General features: G+C 41.4%; 1 protein-coding gene across 2 annotated transcripts in view; it reads left to right on the top strand.

The window, feature by feature from the left end:
• The window catches only part of LOC131796019 (hemicentin-1), a 28,564-nt gene that overhangs the window by 7,456 nt on the left and 6,261 nt on the right, over positions 1-14,847 (top strand). For both annotated transcript variants that reach the window (XM_059113679.2, XM_059113671.2), the window contains exons 7-25: positions 266-520; positions 800-1,069; positions 2,037-2,306; positions 2,915-3,187; positions 3,564-3,842; positions 4,333-4,608; positions 5,057-5,305; positions 5,986-6,255; positions 6,673-6,924; positions 7,518-7,553; positions 8,064-8,324; positions 8,668-8,838; positions 9,314-9,484; positions 9,959-10,424; positions 11,123-11,304; positions 11,784-11,846; positions 12,686-12,808; positions 13,513-13,644; positions 13,974-14,114. In XM_059113679.2, coding sequence (XP_058969662.2) covers positions 266-520; positions 800-1,069; positions 2,037-2,306; positions 2,915-3,187; positions 3,564-3,842; positions 4,333-4,608; positions 5,057-5,305; positions 5,986-6,255; positions 6,673-6,924; positions 7,518-7,553; positions 8,064-8,324; positions 8,668-8,838; positions 9,314-9,484; positions 9,959-10,424; positions 11,123-11,304; positions 11,784-11,846; positions 12,686-12,808; positions 13,513-13,644; positions 13,974-14,114 — 4,140 coding nt within the window. The remainder of the gene's footprint in view (positions 1-265; positions 521-799; positions 1,070-2,036; positions 2,307-2,914; positions 3,188-3,563; positions 3,843-4,332; positions 4,609-5,056; positions 5,306-5,985; positions 6,256-6,672; positions 6,925-7,517; positions 7,554-8,063; positions 8,325-8,667; positions 8,839-9,313; positions 9,485-9,958; positions 10,425-11,122; positions 11,305-11,783; positions 11,847-12,685; positions 12,809-13,512; positions 13,645-13,973; positions 14,115-14,847) is intronic.

Here is a 14,847-nt window from a genome sequence, read left to right as displayed (position 1 = left end):
CTAACTTAGCTGAAATTTTCGGTACATGAACAGTATTCGGGTCAAAATTGCGGCTAATTCTCTGAAGGGTTAGTCTTCTCTCTGAAAAGAAGACAATTTGCCCATTTGCTGGACTGGTACAAAAAAAGCCCTATTAGAACCTCAGGCGTGACGATGTGATCCACCCCCCATAGGGCTGGGCCAGCCTTGTTAACTGACTGATGCCACAGCCAATGTTATTATGATTGACTCAACCTGTACTAACCTGGAAAATTTTATTCTCTAGTTCCACGTCCGGTTGTCGTTGATAAAAACACAAGCCTGACGCTTGTTACTGGTGATGCTGTCATTCTTAATTGTGCACCTGACGGTGACCCTCCCTTCAAAGTTTTGTGGCGAAAGGATGGCAATGAACTGACTCCCCAAAAAAACAATTCTCTCCTGCTTCACATCCAGAGGAGAAATGATAGTGGAAGGTATGAATGTGTTGCCACAAACACAACAAGAGAAGAGGTTCTGGTCGTAGATGTAGTTGTTTATGGTGAGTAGACTATGGTGGTCTCTTTGCGGTTTCTATCTCAAGGCTGTTTCCTTTTGAAAGGTATTTGCTGTGATTACTGAGGTCGACAGGGAAGAGCTTTTTGAGATAGGAAATGTCCTTGTCAAATAGGCACTGGTATGTACATGTGCTGCCTGTGTAAGTCATATTGTTTTTCAACATTTCAGAATTTGTACCTATGACAATGAGTTTCCCTAGGACAGTTTTGAAGCAGATATGATTTTATCTGAAACTCTTGTTTCTCTCTTCTTTCATTCTTAGAGCAACCATCTGTTACAATTCACCCGCCTATCAAGACCTTCCAATCAGGAAATAGTCTATCGATCAAATGTCGGGTAAATGGATTTCCAGCGCCCTCCATCATGTGGTATAGAGAAGGTTTTCCACTGCAATTAAGTGAGAGAATTATTGTTAAGGAGGGTGGCGAGTTAGTCATCAACAATGCTCAACTGTCTGATGCAGGAGACTATGAATGCACGGCGTGGAACATTGCAGGGCAGAGCCAAGCCTCTGTAAATCTGATGTACACAGGTAAGACGATTGTATAGTTGGTGGAACTTGGTTGCATGCCAAGTGAAGGTAAAATGCTGTAATCGCTCTGATCCGCATTCGAGGGGTGGTGGGGGAAGCTTTTAACCCTTTAACTCCCTAGATCTGATTGTTGTTTCTCCCTTCTAGCTGCTAAACATTTTCTTTTAAAGTAGTTGTGAGAATGTGGTGTCAGATCAGGATAACAACTTCTACCTGATACGTTTGAGTACTCTCATTACTTGTTTGCTGGATAATGTATGGATATTATAGGGAGAAGTTTCATGTTAATCACATGTGGAAGTTGAAGGGGAGCTTCCAGACTAAGACTTTCGGAGGAGAAGGGAGAGGGGGGAATGAGGCTTGGCTAATAAAAAAAAGACCTTTGAGAGCCACAGTGTGAGTAATTTTTCTTCTGCTAAACTCTCGCCCAACTTAAATGAAGGCTGTGAGCAAAACAAATTTATTCTACTGATAAACGCAGACACAGGTTCTCAAATATATTTGCAATTTATACGAAAACGCTCCTAAGCCGCAATGAATAGTAACACTAAAGCATAGACGTTTGTCCAACGTTATTACAGCTTCATTAATGTTTTGCTTTTTGATTGTATTTTTACATTTTCAGTAGGGAGAGGAAAGACAAACTGCAGTTGTAGACAATGCGTTTTCTTAGAGTGTTTTTTGGGGCTTAAGACACTTATGTCCAGAAAAGCACGCAGTAACGAAAATGGCAGATTTCACGAAATTTCGTCAAACTGAGTGAATGTTCATGTATTTGAGGATTTTGGCGAATTTTAGTCAAATTCGTCAAAGCGAATTTTGACGATTTTTCGACATTTTCGTTACTGCATGCATTTCTGAACATATCTCACCTAACAGAGAAGAAAGCGAGTGAGATCTACTGAAGTAGGACTTACCGGAATGTCCACAATGATCTTGGTAACGTTTTATCTCGTTTTCTCCGAAGTACCACCCTCGGTGTACGTAGATCAGGAAGAAATGACTGCTAACGCTGGTGAGACCATCACAATTCAGTGTACAGCAAATGGTACACCGAGGGCAAAGATCACGTGGTATAAGGGACAAGACAAAATCACTACTAGTAGGCGAATTGCTGTCAGCAGCCAGGGACATCTGGTTATCAATGCTGTGGAGTTGAAGGATGGTGGATATTACACGTGTCTTGGTAACAATACCGCTGGGGAAGACTCGGTCACTATAAGTATACAAGTGCAGAGTGAGTTGAGATTTTTTTCCTTGGGGATTTAGTAGAGAGCTTTCCGATGCTAAAGAGGGCGATCAAGGAACACCTGGCATCGTGACCTCGAGGTTGAGATCAGAATGACCGGCCACTCATGGAGCCAATGAGAAACGATGGCCCCGAACAGAGGTCTTTGGCGGACTTTTGTTGACAGTTTATGCTTTAGGAGGAGCGATGGGCTTAGATAGGTAGATAGATTTTAGACAGATAGATTTCCGATGCCAGGTGTAGTAAAATCAAAATCGATGTAACAGTAGCAATGGCCAATTAGAGAAAAGGGAAATCTCTCAAGGAGCATGTGAGATGTCAAATTACATGCATGCATCGATCAAAGCTCAAGTATACTTGCACAGTCATGAAACTAACTAATGTTGGATTATTCACTGGACGTTTGCCTGCCAATGAATCCGTGGGTCTTTCTACTTTTCCTGAGCAGTCTTGGTCACGGCGTAAACACCTTACCATGGGAGCACGAACTTGCCTCAACTTTGGATCCTCCCCTGGGTCTGTTGAAACGAGACGATCACCAAAATCATTTCTTGAGGAGAGTGACTGTTTCATTGAGTTTTTCTTTATCTTTACAGTTCCTCCACGCGTATCAGTCGACTATGATGAGGTTCCTGTGATTCTTGGAGAAACATTGGTGTTACAGTGTGCAGCAGTCGGTGTACCAATGCCGACCATCACATGGGTGAAGGATGATAAGCCCCTGAGGTCAAACGACAGAGTCAACATCACTGATGATGGAGCACTGATTATAGGGGCTGCTATCCCACAGGATGTAGGAGAGTATCATTGCGTTGGGAGAAGTCCAGCTGGAACAGATAGAGCGCTGGTTACTCTTTGGGGAGAAGGAGGTTTGTGTATGAAGGGAGTGTATTCGATTTTGTAAAGAAAATTGATAGCTGATCGTAGCGATATGCCGGAAATTTGCCATGACACGAAATTTATTTCATTACAAGATGTTATCATATTTCTCTACGGGAAAGAAGAGCCCTCTTAAATTTGCCTCGCTCCCAATGTGAGGCTTTGTAACTCAGTAGGCAGTTGCGCCCAATTAGTATCTGGGAGGCCTGGGTTTGAATCCCGTCGAAGCCTCAGCTTGTGTGCTTGTACAACTCCCTCACTGAAAATAACACCAAACTTATTGGAATATGTTCGCGGGCAACTAGCGTATTCAACGAGGATTCCACTTTTCCTCTGTGTCAATTTATCTATCATTCTACGTTCCAGTTCCTGCAAGTATAACAACTCGACCTTCAGATAAAACAGTCACCTTTGGCGGTAATGTAACATTCACTTGTCGAGCGAAAGGAGTGCCTCAACCGCGCGTCACCTGGCAGAACAGTTTAGGAATTGCCGCTGACACCGATCCTCGAGCCACAGTTCTGCCGTCAGGTGACTTGTTCGTACAGGATATAGAACTCAAGGATGCAGGGAGATACGTGTGCAATGCGGAGAACAGTCTGGGGAGAGATTCAGCTCAAGTCGCCCTCATTCTCACGGGACTCAGTAAGTTTGTTATATTTATTTTAGTATAAGGCTATTTCCTATCAGTTCTTTAGCTGTCATTGAAGTCTAGTGCACAGGCCACTATGCGTATCGCAGGCAATAAGAAGCAATCTTTAATTTTAATATGTATGACCTCGAGCCGCAACCTCTTATGCAGCAATTTTCTTGCCAAAATTAGAATCGGCGTATGATGCAACGATCTTCTCCATTGGGGAAAAACACTGTGCATGAAGCCAAAGAAAGATTTCTCTATTTTAAAGATGGTCGTTTTTCTGCGACATACAAAATTACCAACAACTCAAAGGAAGCTTCGAAACATTAGCTTTGTAGGATTAAATTTTAAATTACAGCCAATTTTTCAGGAAATACAACCCGTGACGCAGATCACCTTGTAAGCTCTTGTTGAAGTTGCAAATGATGTGTCCTACTATTGGAAGTTTATTTTTTTTCAGTGGAATGTGTTCATTGTACTTCATTTTTATTCCCTCAGCACCACCTACAATTATCAAACCAGACACGACCACCATAATTACCGACAGAGGTAAAACAGTTAGACTTCGGTGCCCTGCAATTGGTAACCCTCGGCCCACTATCACTTGGCAGAAGAACCGTCGGCCGATTTCCATGGACGGCATCAAGTTCAAACAGATAGATGACGGGTCGCTGGTGGTCAGTTCATTAATACCTTTTGATTCGGGAACTTACCTGTGCACTGCAAAGAACCCCACTGGCCAAGATTTTCTTATCCTCACCCTTTATGTGTACAGTGAGTGTTAAGGTTCATTTTGGTTCGTATCCTGTTACGATTAATCATCTCTGTAGCGGCTTTAGTGAAATATTACCAACTTATTAAGGGGGATTTCGACTGAGTGTCCTAAAATCAGAACCAAAGTAATGAATGACCATTGAAAACAGGGACATTGCCGCAAAGAACCAGCGAGAACTGCATCCAATCGGTTGGGAGCCGAGTGATGCTGGTTTTCCAATCACAGAGCGAAATAAAGCAAAACCATTGCAATCCCACATTGATTTGATACTTAGTCGAAAAACACTCTTGTTTGTTAGTTAATTTTTCACAGTTTTCCATAATTGGCGAACTCAAACAATTGTTCGTAGTTTCAGCGCTGAAAACTTAAAAAAGGTAGGCGAAACAATTAGGGACCTTAAAGAATCATCAGGGTATGGCTCGTAACTTCCTTCTTCGTCTCATTTAGTTTCCCCAGAGATTATTAGACCGCCGCCAAACCTGACTGTAGACGTGGGAGACTCCATACTGTTGGAATGTGTTGCAAGAGGTTTTCCTATTCCAAGTATTCGTTGGTTCTTGAACAATAAACCTCTTCCATACAATGGTTCTGTGATTGAAATAACCAGCTTATCTTTACAACATACTGGGGTGTATCTATGTGTTGCCGAGAATATGGCTGGAAATGACACTGCTACTGCGACGCTTTCTGTCATGGGTGAGTACCTATAAAATTATGTGCTTAGGGACCACTCATTATTTTTTGCCTAGGAGCAGGGCGGGGGGGAGGGAATCACGTGGTTTTCAGGGGGAACGGAGGGAGAATCAGTCGTTGCAAACAGATTATAAAACGAAGACTATTGAACATCGACTGCCAATTAACTGCCAATGCCGGGGAGGGTCATAAGAACATTATATATTATTGAGCCTTATGGATTCTCTCCCCCTCCCCCCCACCACGCCGTCAGAATGAAGTGTCTCTTAAAAGAACAATGCACAGTTCACTCGACTAGGGTTGGAACCACTGGGTGTGAAGTCCAGCCTGTTAATCAATAGTCATGTATGCAATCGTGTCTTCCTCAAGTTCCTAAGCGTTACATCACTTAGAGCGCCTTATGTTAAACGTGTGAGGTGAGGTAAAACCAAAACCAAAGTAATCACAAGAGCCAGTCAGAAGAGAGGAAAATACCTTTAAGAGCCAATGGCAACTTAAAGGAGAAACAACCAAACTGGTTATTTAAAGCGGGAAAACGCGGGCGACCAAGTAATAATCGTTTTTAGTTTGACCTCTGATTGGTTGAAAGAGTGGCGCGAGTTTTCTGGATCAATCACAGAGAGAACTAAAGTAATCAATTGAAAATGCTCTACCATATACTCCTGTATTGTATTTATTGGCAGCTTCACCCAGTATAGAGCCCATATCTCCTGTGAAAGTTACCTCTGAACGTTGGACGGAATTGAAGTGTAATGTAAGTGGAAACCCAAAGCCCAAACTGACTTGGCTACGACAAGATGTTCCCATCGGTGCGAGCAACCCGAAGTATCTCGTTCTATCGTCGGGAAGTCTTCGTATTTTCGAAGTAAAACCATCGGACAGTGGAACATACACATGTGTGGCCTCCAATCCGCTCGGTGTGGCTCGGCAGCCAGTGGAACTCTTTGTGCAAGGTGAGAAGAAGAACTTTCTTTCCTTGAGATGGTTTGTATGGAGGTGGCCTGGAAATAAAAGTTTCTTTAGATGGAAAAACGACAAAGAGGCGGGAAAAACTCCGAGGGGAACAAGGATAATCAACCCTTAACTCCCATAGGTGACCAAGATAGAATTTCTCCTTACCATTTCAATGCAATATTAATTAGACAGCTAATGAGAATAAAGAAAAATATCACTTAGGTAATTTAGCTGATCCAATACCAAATTCTTCAAACTAACATCACAAGAATTATATGGCAGACAATTAGGAGAATTACTAATGAGATCTTGGGAGTGAAAGGGTTAAAGATGAAAATGTTAGGAGGGATAGAAATGACGCATCTGAAACATGGCCTAAAATTACCATATCCGGAAGCTTTCCTTTTTCCTTGCAGTTCCACCCGAGATTATTAAGCGTCCTCAAAATATTTCCATCAACGAGGGTGACACCATAATTTTGGAATGTGAAGCGCGTGGGTTCCCTGTGCCACGGATCACTTGGTACCGGAATGGTAGTACTGTGGTGGCTAATATTTCGCTAGTGGAGATCACCGAAGCCAGAAAATCAGAACACGAAGGGATGTATCGCTGTGAGGCTGAGAATCCGGCTGGGAATGTTACGGCTAGTGCTTGGGTTGCAGTGAAAGGTCTGTACAATGCAAACTACTATAACTTTGAAGTGTTTAGCTGTAGTGCTACTGACATACGTTTCGCAGTTTAGGAAAATTCAGTTTAGTAAAATTTTGAAAAATTTTTGAAGCTACTGAAGTTTATCATCAGTATACTTATGCTTTATGCTTTTTCAACGAAACACGATATTTGATTTACTCGTCCTTAATTTGTAAAGACAGTTGTAAGCAGCTGAAATTGGAAAAAAAAAGATTTGAAAAGAGTTTATGCGCAGTCATGACATATCTCATTAACTCTTTAACTCCAATGTGTGACCAAAACAGAAGTTCTCTTTACAATTTCAATACAATGTCAAGCAGACAAGTGATTAGAATGAAAAGAAATATCAATAAGGGTATTAGTTGTTGATTCAATACCAAATTCTTCAAAGTAACATTATGAGATTTGTACGGCAGACAGTAAGGAGAATTACTAATGAGATCTTAACAGCGAAAGCGTTAATCCACTGAAATCTTGTCCTCAGTGGAAATGTTTCCTTCATTTTCTTTTGCTTAGGAGCTAGATGTTGCCCTTGTAATGCACATTTTTGCTTTATTTCTATGTTTCGCAGGAGAAGACGAAAACGTTGCCCAAACAGGAGGGCCAGGTAAAGATCAAAGGCTTAAATAGCAGACTCTCATTAGTAGCGCTTCGGTACGAAGGAAAGTATGATGCCTCGAGCAAAGCACGCCAGCGAGAGGTCTTCAAACGGCCTGGCCCTAATAGTGCCAGACCCCGGCAAACCTCTCCCCAACTACCACAGTTTCTTTAGAAACTCACCTCTTTACTCTCCCCAACTCGTCTCCAATCTTTCCGCGAGCGGAAAAATGCGCGTCCAGCAGCGCTTGTGATGAGGGCTGCTCGGGCTTCTCGGTCATCTTATTCTGAGCCTGACGCTTTTGTTATTATTAATTCTAAAATTTTATCGAAGACTTGTCTCATAATAGTCATAAATAAACGTTCCAAGGATACAGTGATAAAAAAAGAAGGGAAAAAAAAAACTTTGTTACATGCTCCGTTTTAACAGCATCACAAAAGGTCTCCCAGAGAGAGTGTGGTTGTCCGAAAATATAGATTTGACTGTGTTTGTTAATAATTGACCTACTTATTTCTGCAGAGTTTGTGGATACACCTCAGGACACCATAATAGATGAAGGTGCAACTTTTGTATGGGACTGTACAGCCACAGGAAAACCAACCCCTGTGTTATTTTGGGTAAAGGATGGACAGCCTGTGGATCAGCTTGAGCATTTCAGTGTCCTGGCTAATAACAGTCTGGTAATTAGAGGTGTTAAGTCTGAAGATGGAGGACAGTATCGGTGTCGGGCCGATAATGGCGTCAGTACTCGCGTTGTTCAAGCAACACTCACAGTTCGAGGTGAGATTCTTTTTCCGTTTTTTTCGTTTCATACAGCTACAACCAGTTGCAAAAATGTTGAGACACTCTCTGAATAAGAAAACAGCTTTCCCACTAAAATCGATAACCGATAAAACTAAGGTTTTCCCAAAGAGATCAGCCAGGATGTTTTTTTCACTTTTTTAAATGATTTGGTCATAGTCTTGATTAAATTCTTCAATATTAAAAAATGAAAATGTTATCGTTAAAAAGTGCTTTGTATCAGTAGTATTCTTTTCGTTTTCTGTGACTCTTCCTTTGTTGTTGTTGTTGTTGTTATGATAAGATTGTTATTATTTTTTTAATTTATTCTTCTTTTTCATAGTGAATGGGAATTGGAGCAAGTGGCAAGAGTGGGGTCTTTGCAGTAGTTCGTGTGGATCTGGGTTCCAGTTTCGATTCAGGTCATGTGATAATCCTGCACCCAGTAACGGCGGTAAATTTTGCCCAGGGAATGATGTACAGTCGCAGCTTTGTAATGTGCAATCTTGTCCGGGTAAGTGCGATGTGATCTGTCATTATCGTGCTACTTTTACTGAAGGCTTCTTTGATCAGAGGTTCTAAAGTAAGCCTCGAGTCTAAACCAAGCAAGTGGAGGTGTCCATGAGCTAAAAACGAGAACAGCTACATGTGACATTCATAAAGTGCTCTTCTGGTGTTTTAGCCGGTGTTTAAGTCGTGTAAGTACGAACACATGGGGAGACTGCCGTAATCTTTGGTGTATGGATTTCCCGTTGCTTCTTAAATCAGAAACGAAACATTCAAGACAGTAGAAAAAGGTGTTACGCTAAGATAACGAGAATTTTCACAAGAAGGCAACAGAGCTCCCGGGTTTACTGAAGAGAGTGAATTAAGTGGCTTACGCAAGAACACAGTAGATGGCGTTAGACATCAGGCAACCTTGTCTGCCCCCCATCTTCATGCTTATGCTTTTCCCCATTCGCTTTTTATTCTTGGATGTTCTTTTTCAGTGGACGGAAACTGGTCCACGTGGACAGAATGGACACTGTGTTCGAAAGTTTGCAATGGCGGTGAACAGACTCGGTCCCGAGAGTGCAATAACCCAGCCCCACAGCACGGCGGTAATGACTGCTCGGGAGATAAGCGGGAAACTAGACCCTGTAACCTTTTCGCATGTCCTGGTAAGACAATACCTGGGAAAGATTTTCTTGTAATGGAGGTTTTACGTGCATAATTTACGTGGCAGACAGTTCAGGGACGCAGAAAAAGAAAGCATTTCTGAATGTGCGACACTTGTGAGTGTAGGCGAATGTGCGAAACTGTGAGTGTAGGCGATAACTGAAAGAGTTCTTTGACAAATGATAAACAACCTCTTACGAGCAGAAGGATTACACCTCGTAATCCTACGCTCTTTCAAAGTTGTAATCCTTTTTTTGGTGTTCTTGCTGTGCAGACAGGGTCCTTTTCGTTGAAATAACAATCGTAAGCGATTGAAATAAAAGAAATTAACAAGCTGCCTCTACCAAGCTGTCTTCATTTTCACCACGGCGGACAACACAGTGCTTGAGAGGCGTGCAAATTAGTGGCGCTTGAAGTGGTTTTGTTCGTTGTCACCCGCAAAAGGAGTAATTATTAAGTGCTAACCTCTTTTTTAGATGGCGTCGGAGTCGTTATCGGACAAGTTCACGGAACCGTGAATAACGTGATGTTACCAACCCTTTTCCTATTGGCTAACCTCACTGAGACACCAACCAATGAGACTCAAGTATCGTGTTCTATCAGCGGACTCCCTGGACCAATCAGAAACTGGCTCAAGACATTGTCAATTCCATTAACCGCCCCAATCTACTGGGCTACAGCGGAAGAGAAACCTAATGCGGAGAATGGTCTTACCATCACAAAAGGGCGCTTTGTGTACAAGACTTGGGTGCATTTTAGCTCAGGGGAAACCATGCTTATTGAACACGATGGAAAAGGGGTTAATGAAAAGGGTGTGTTTGTGGTGGATGTGGCCATCAAAGGAAAAACGCCTAAGATTGCATCTGATGCTGAAGTCAAATTTCCGGACTTTGCAGAAACGTTTGTTCAGACGGGTATTGGAGAAATAAGCTCTGCATTACAGTAAGTTTCTTTTGTAACCTTCCTATTTCAACTTCAAATTCTCAATGTGACTTTTTTCGTTTAAGGTGTTAGAGTCCAAACTCCGTTTACTGCTTTGTACAGGAAGTATTAAATTGAATGCATTTGAGTGGAAAGAAATCTTTTGAACATTCTTGAACTCCCAAAACAAAATTAAGCAACAAGTTTAAGTTAACGAAAATTCAAACTTAACAACATAAAGATGAAAAAGTAAAACCAGTGTACTTGTCGACTTCAGATTCAATTTCAAGGTCTTTGAACATGATTGGTGAAACGATGAGAATATGAAACTGAGGAAGGGGAAACGAACAGAGAGTTCTATTCAAAATTATTGCTCCGGAAACTTTGGAAAATTTTCACAATTTTCTTGACTGGTAGTCAGGCACGCTTAGTGCTATGTGTCGAGGAAATAATTGTTCAAGGAAAAGGAAAAAGCGGTGCGCGAAAATAGTCAGTGCAGACGAGCAAAAAAGCAACGCGCGAAAAATGGCAGGCAAACGCACGCGCGGCGACTTAGGTTGTCAGGGAAGCGGCTGCCGAACGACGGAGAGTATCGAATAGGCTAACTGTTGACTCTCGTAAGAGCCGTTTTAGTTTAAGACCCTTTTTAGTTTGTCTCCAAAAATTGTGTGCCTTCGCACGCATTCATTTAATTTATCCAATCGTTGTCTTTTTCGCAGGCGGGTAATGGATGTGAACGGGAAGCCTTTCCCTTTCTCGTGTAATTCCTCCATACTTTATTCTTCTGATGATAAGAAGCGAATCAGGTCGCTGTCTCAGACCGTCCAAGTTTCTGCTGTGGATTACAGCTTTCCTCAGTCTGATACGCTGAAGGTAGATATGAGGTCATCTATTCAAAGAGGTACGTACGCTGTCATTTCTCTGCGTTTATGCTAAAATCACCCTAGAGTGCAGTTAACTCGTTGTGGCTGACTTGGTCAGTGATGAAATGTTCGAGTTAGTGGGAGAATTGGAGTCATCTGGGGATGAGGAGAAGTGACTGGCACGAGTAATGATTGTGTGTTTAATGGTATTCATTAAACAGCAAGGATTACAAGTGGAACGATGGTTTGTTAACGAAACCAAGCAACAGGAAAGAAACAAGTGATTAAAGAAACTACCATACCTTCTAATATTGATGATAGTTACTTCAAGCTTGCAGGATCTTTGAGTCATGAGAGTTCGAGCTATTTTAAGTAAAATCACAATAAATGCATGTAACATGATGGAGAAAAATAGAGAAAATCAATGGTTACCTAAGTTACCGCGTGATTCCAGTTACAAGACGGTAAGAATTACTAACAGTCAAGTGTAACGTCAGTCTTTTGTACCTTGTTACAGCATCAGTATCCGATCAATGCACAGAAGGTTTGGCTGTTCATCCCACAAGTCAGTTTTGTGAAGGTAAAGCTTTTGTTAGAGCGTATTCTTATTGAGCTCTGTGCGACCAAAATCAATGTTAATATAATGGCCGTTGGGAAAAATGGTTGATATTAAGGTGACAGTTGGCACACCGCCTGAAGCGCGGGAAAACGCGAATGACCAAGTCGCGTTTGCTCTTACCTTCGAATGTTATTGGTTGAGTGGGTGATCTGCGGACCAATCGCGGAGCAAAATGAAGCAAAGCCAATCCAATCCTAGGTTACGTTTGACACTCAAGTGATAAGTTCCGATGTCTATTGTTGCTTACTTTTCTCAACATCGACTTTGGCGCTTGTAATTGTCCTTGTTGTTTTCGGTTAACTGGTCGTGTGGTCCTAATTTTGTTTTTTGGTGGACGAAAGATCATTGCGGTTACGGTTATAAACACAACTTAACCTTTTAACTCCCAAGATCTCATTAGTAATTCTCCTTACTGTCTGCCATGTAGTTCTTGTGATGTTAGTTTGGAGAATTTGGTATTGGATCAACTAATAATCCCCTAATTAATATTTTTCCTTATTCTCATCACTTGTCTGCTCGATATTGTATTGATATTGAAAGGAGAAATTCCTTTTTGGTCACTCATGGGAGTTAAAGGGTTAAGAAGTTGTGAAAATTCTTGCAAAACCGAAAGGAAATGTTTTTCCCCGCTTTATTGCCACAAATGTTTTTGTTATTAACAAAATTAGTCGACAATTTGACTGGGGAACGCTGATAAAATTTCTCCCATTTCACTCTTCATAAAAACGATTGTCTCTTTTTTCCTTTTAAATTAATCATTCAGTGATGTAATGAACGCTGTCCTTTTGTTCATTGTTTAGATATCGATGAATGTGCTGCTGTTCCTCGAGTTTGTTCTCATTTTTGTCAAAACTTTTTTGGATCTTTTCGTTGTTCCTGCCCTGGGGGTTATGCTCTCTCCTCAGACAATAAAACTTGTGAAGGTTAGTTATTCTTAAATAATGTGTGACTTGTCTCTTCACGGCGTACTTCGTGTGTGTCAGAAGGGTGGGGGAGGGGAGGGGAGGGGAGGGAAGGGGAGGGGGGAGGGACTGTTCACTTACTTTGTGTATTTCTATTAGGTGGGGGAGGGGGAAAGAGGTGATGGGTAATTTTCTTGGATATGATCTTTTATGGTGTACAATGTTTTCTTTTGAGAAGGGTCGTTCAGCTTTCAAGAAAAAAATGGTCCTATCCACACATCTCTCACCAATTTAGTCTTCCATCTGTCGCAAGTTTATGTGGGTTGGCTCAGCAGGGTTCCACGGGGTATTTCTTGGTTAACAACACCAATCAACTCTGAAGTACCTACGCCTCGTTTCCAGAGAACATCCAAGAAAATTTAATGCCATAAACCCTAAACTTGATATGCATATTCTCCCTACTGTTCTCCTTACATTCCTATAATACTGTCATGGAGAATTTGTTCAACAATTAAGACCTTCTCTGGTTGATGGTGATCATTTCCTTTATTCTCGTTGCCTCAATGTTTGATTCAAGAGGGATACGGTGAGGAGAAATAATGTGCCAATCGCTCTCAGGAGTTAAAGGGTTAAATGATTGTTTATTCATATAATTATGCTTGTAATTACTTCACACATCCGTGCATAACCCCTTAGAGACAAAATTTCTTAATGTTTTCTTCCAGATGTGGACGAATGCAGTCTGGGTACTGCTTCGTGCCCATCAGGTGAAGAATGTGTCAACACTGCTGGCTCATACCGCTGTCGTGTTAAGTGCGCCGACGGATTTCTAATGACTGCGAATGACACCTGTGTCGGTAATGTTTGTGCTTCTCTAGTTTGACCTTTTGCGCATGTCGGCACAGCTATGACAAAACAGCTATGTTTTCGCGAGGAAAATTAAAATATTTAATAACACTGGAAAAGGGAAAGGGGGAAGAAATAGTAGGATGTAAAAAGAAAATTAGGAGTACTTGCAGTGTAATTGTCTCAACAGTCTTGTCAGAGTTCGTAAGCTGTTTCTGTAACGTGACGTTCACCCACTAATGAGAAGATTAGCTCGGAAAGTTTGGAATTATCTTTGAGTAATTTGGCTCTTTGTGTTTTTCTACCTAAATGTGTTTCTTTTTTTTTTCTCCTCTCTCAGATGTGAATGAGTGCGAGTTTGCGAATTCATCGAACTCTCTTCACCGGAATGATCCATGTTTACATCGGTGCGATAATCTGCCAGGATCCTACAGGTGTTATTGTAAGGACGGATATCACCTGAAGGGAGACCGATGTGAAGGTTTGAAAAATATTATGTAGTTATGTTACGCAGCAAAGCCATACGTGATCTGACAATAATTAAAACGTGAACCAATGAACACACTTGATCGACCCCTGGTTTCTTATTTTAAGGAAGCATCATTTATGATGGTAATTGAACTGAGTGGAGTGATTGTTATATTTTAGTAGAGCTTCCTCATTGGCTGGGAAAAAGATGGAATGTATAGCAAAAAAAGAGCGATTCGTGAATAAATCGCACCTACGAGAGCCAATCAGATTGAAAGGATCACCAGTGGTTTTGAAAATGGATGTGATAAAAATCTGCAATCAGGCGTCCCCTCACTAGACTAAGAGTATACCGTGGACACTCTGTCCACAGCTTTTAATCTCCCAAAACGAAAGAATCGTACCTCAATAGCACAGACATCATTAAAATGATAACAATAAAGTGAATGTGATCAGCAGTTCATTGCAGCAGCGAGGTGATTTGGGAGAACCAATCTACTCGTCCCAAATTCCCTGCTTCCTGTAGGTTTTGTAAGTCATTATTATTAAAGAAAAAACCTTTAGTACGATGGAGCAAGAGGATATAAAAGGTTGTGTTCAAATTTAAAGGTGTCATTACAAAGGGGATTAAACGTCAAGCTCTGTTGCTCAGTTTTCAGGGATTGTTGGGCGACGCCTCATTCATTAAAACTGTAATGGGGATGTATATGAATCTGGGATTTTTTGTTTTTGCTTTACTCCACTCT

The sequence above is a fragment of the Pocillopora verrucosa genome, chromosome 4 (assembly GCF_036669915.1).
Source record: "Pocillopora verrucosa isolate sample1 chromosome 4, ASM3666991v2, whole genome shotgun sequence".
In the NCBI taxonomy this organism is placed as follows: Eukaryota; Metazoa; Cnidaria; class Anthozoa; order Scleractinia; family Pocilloporidae; genus Pocillopora; species Pocillopora verrucosa.
The sequence above is the reverse complement of the archived record's forward strand: the minus strand, read 5'-3'. Positions and strand labels throughout refer to the sequence as shown.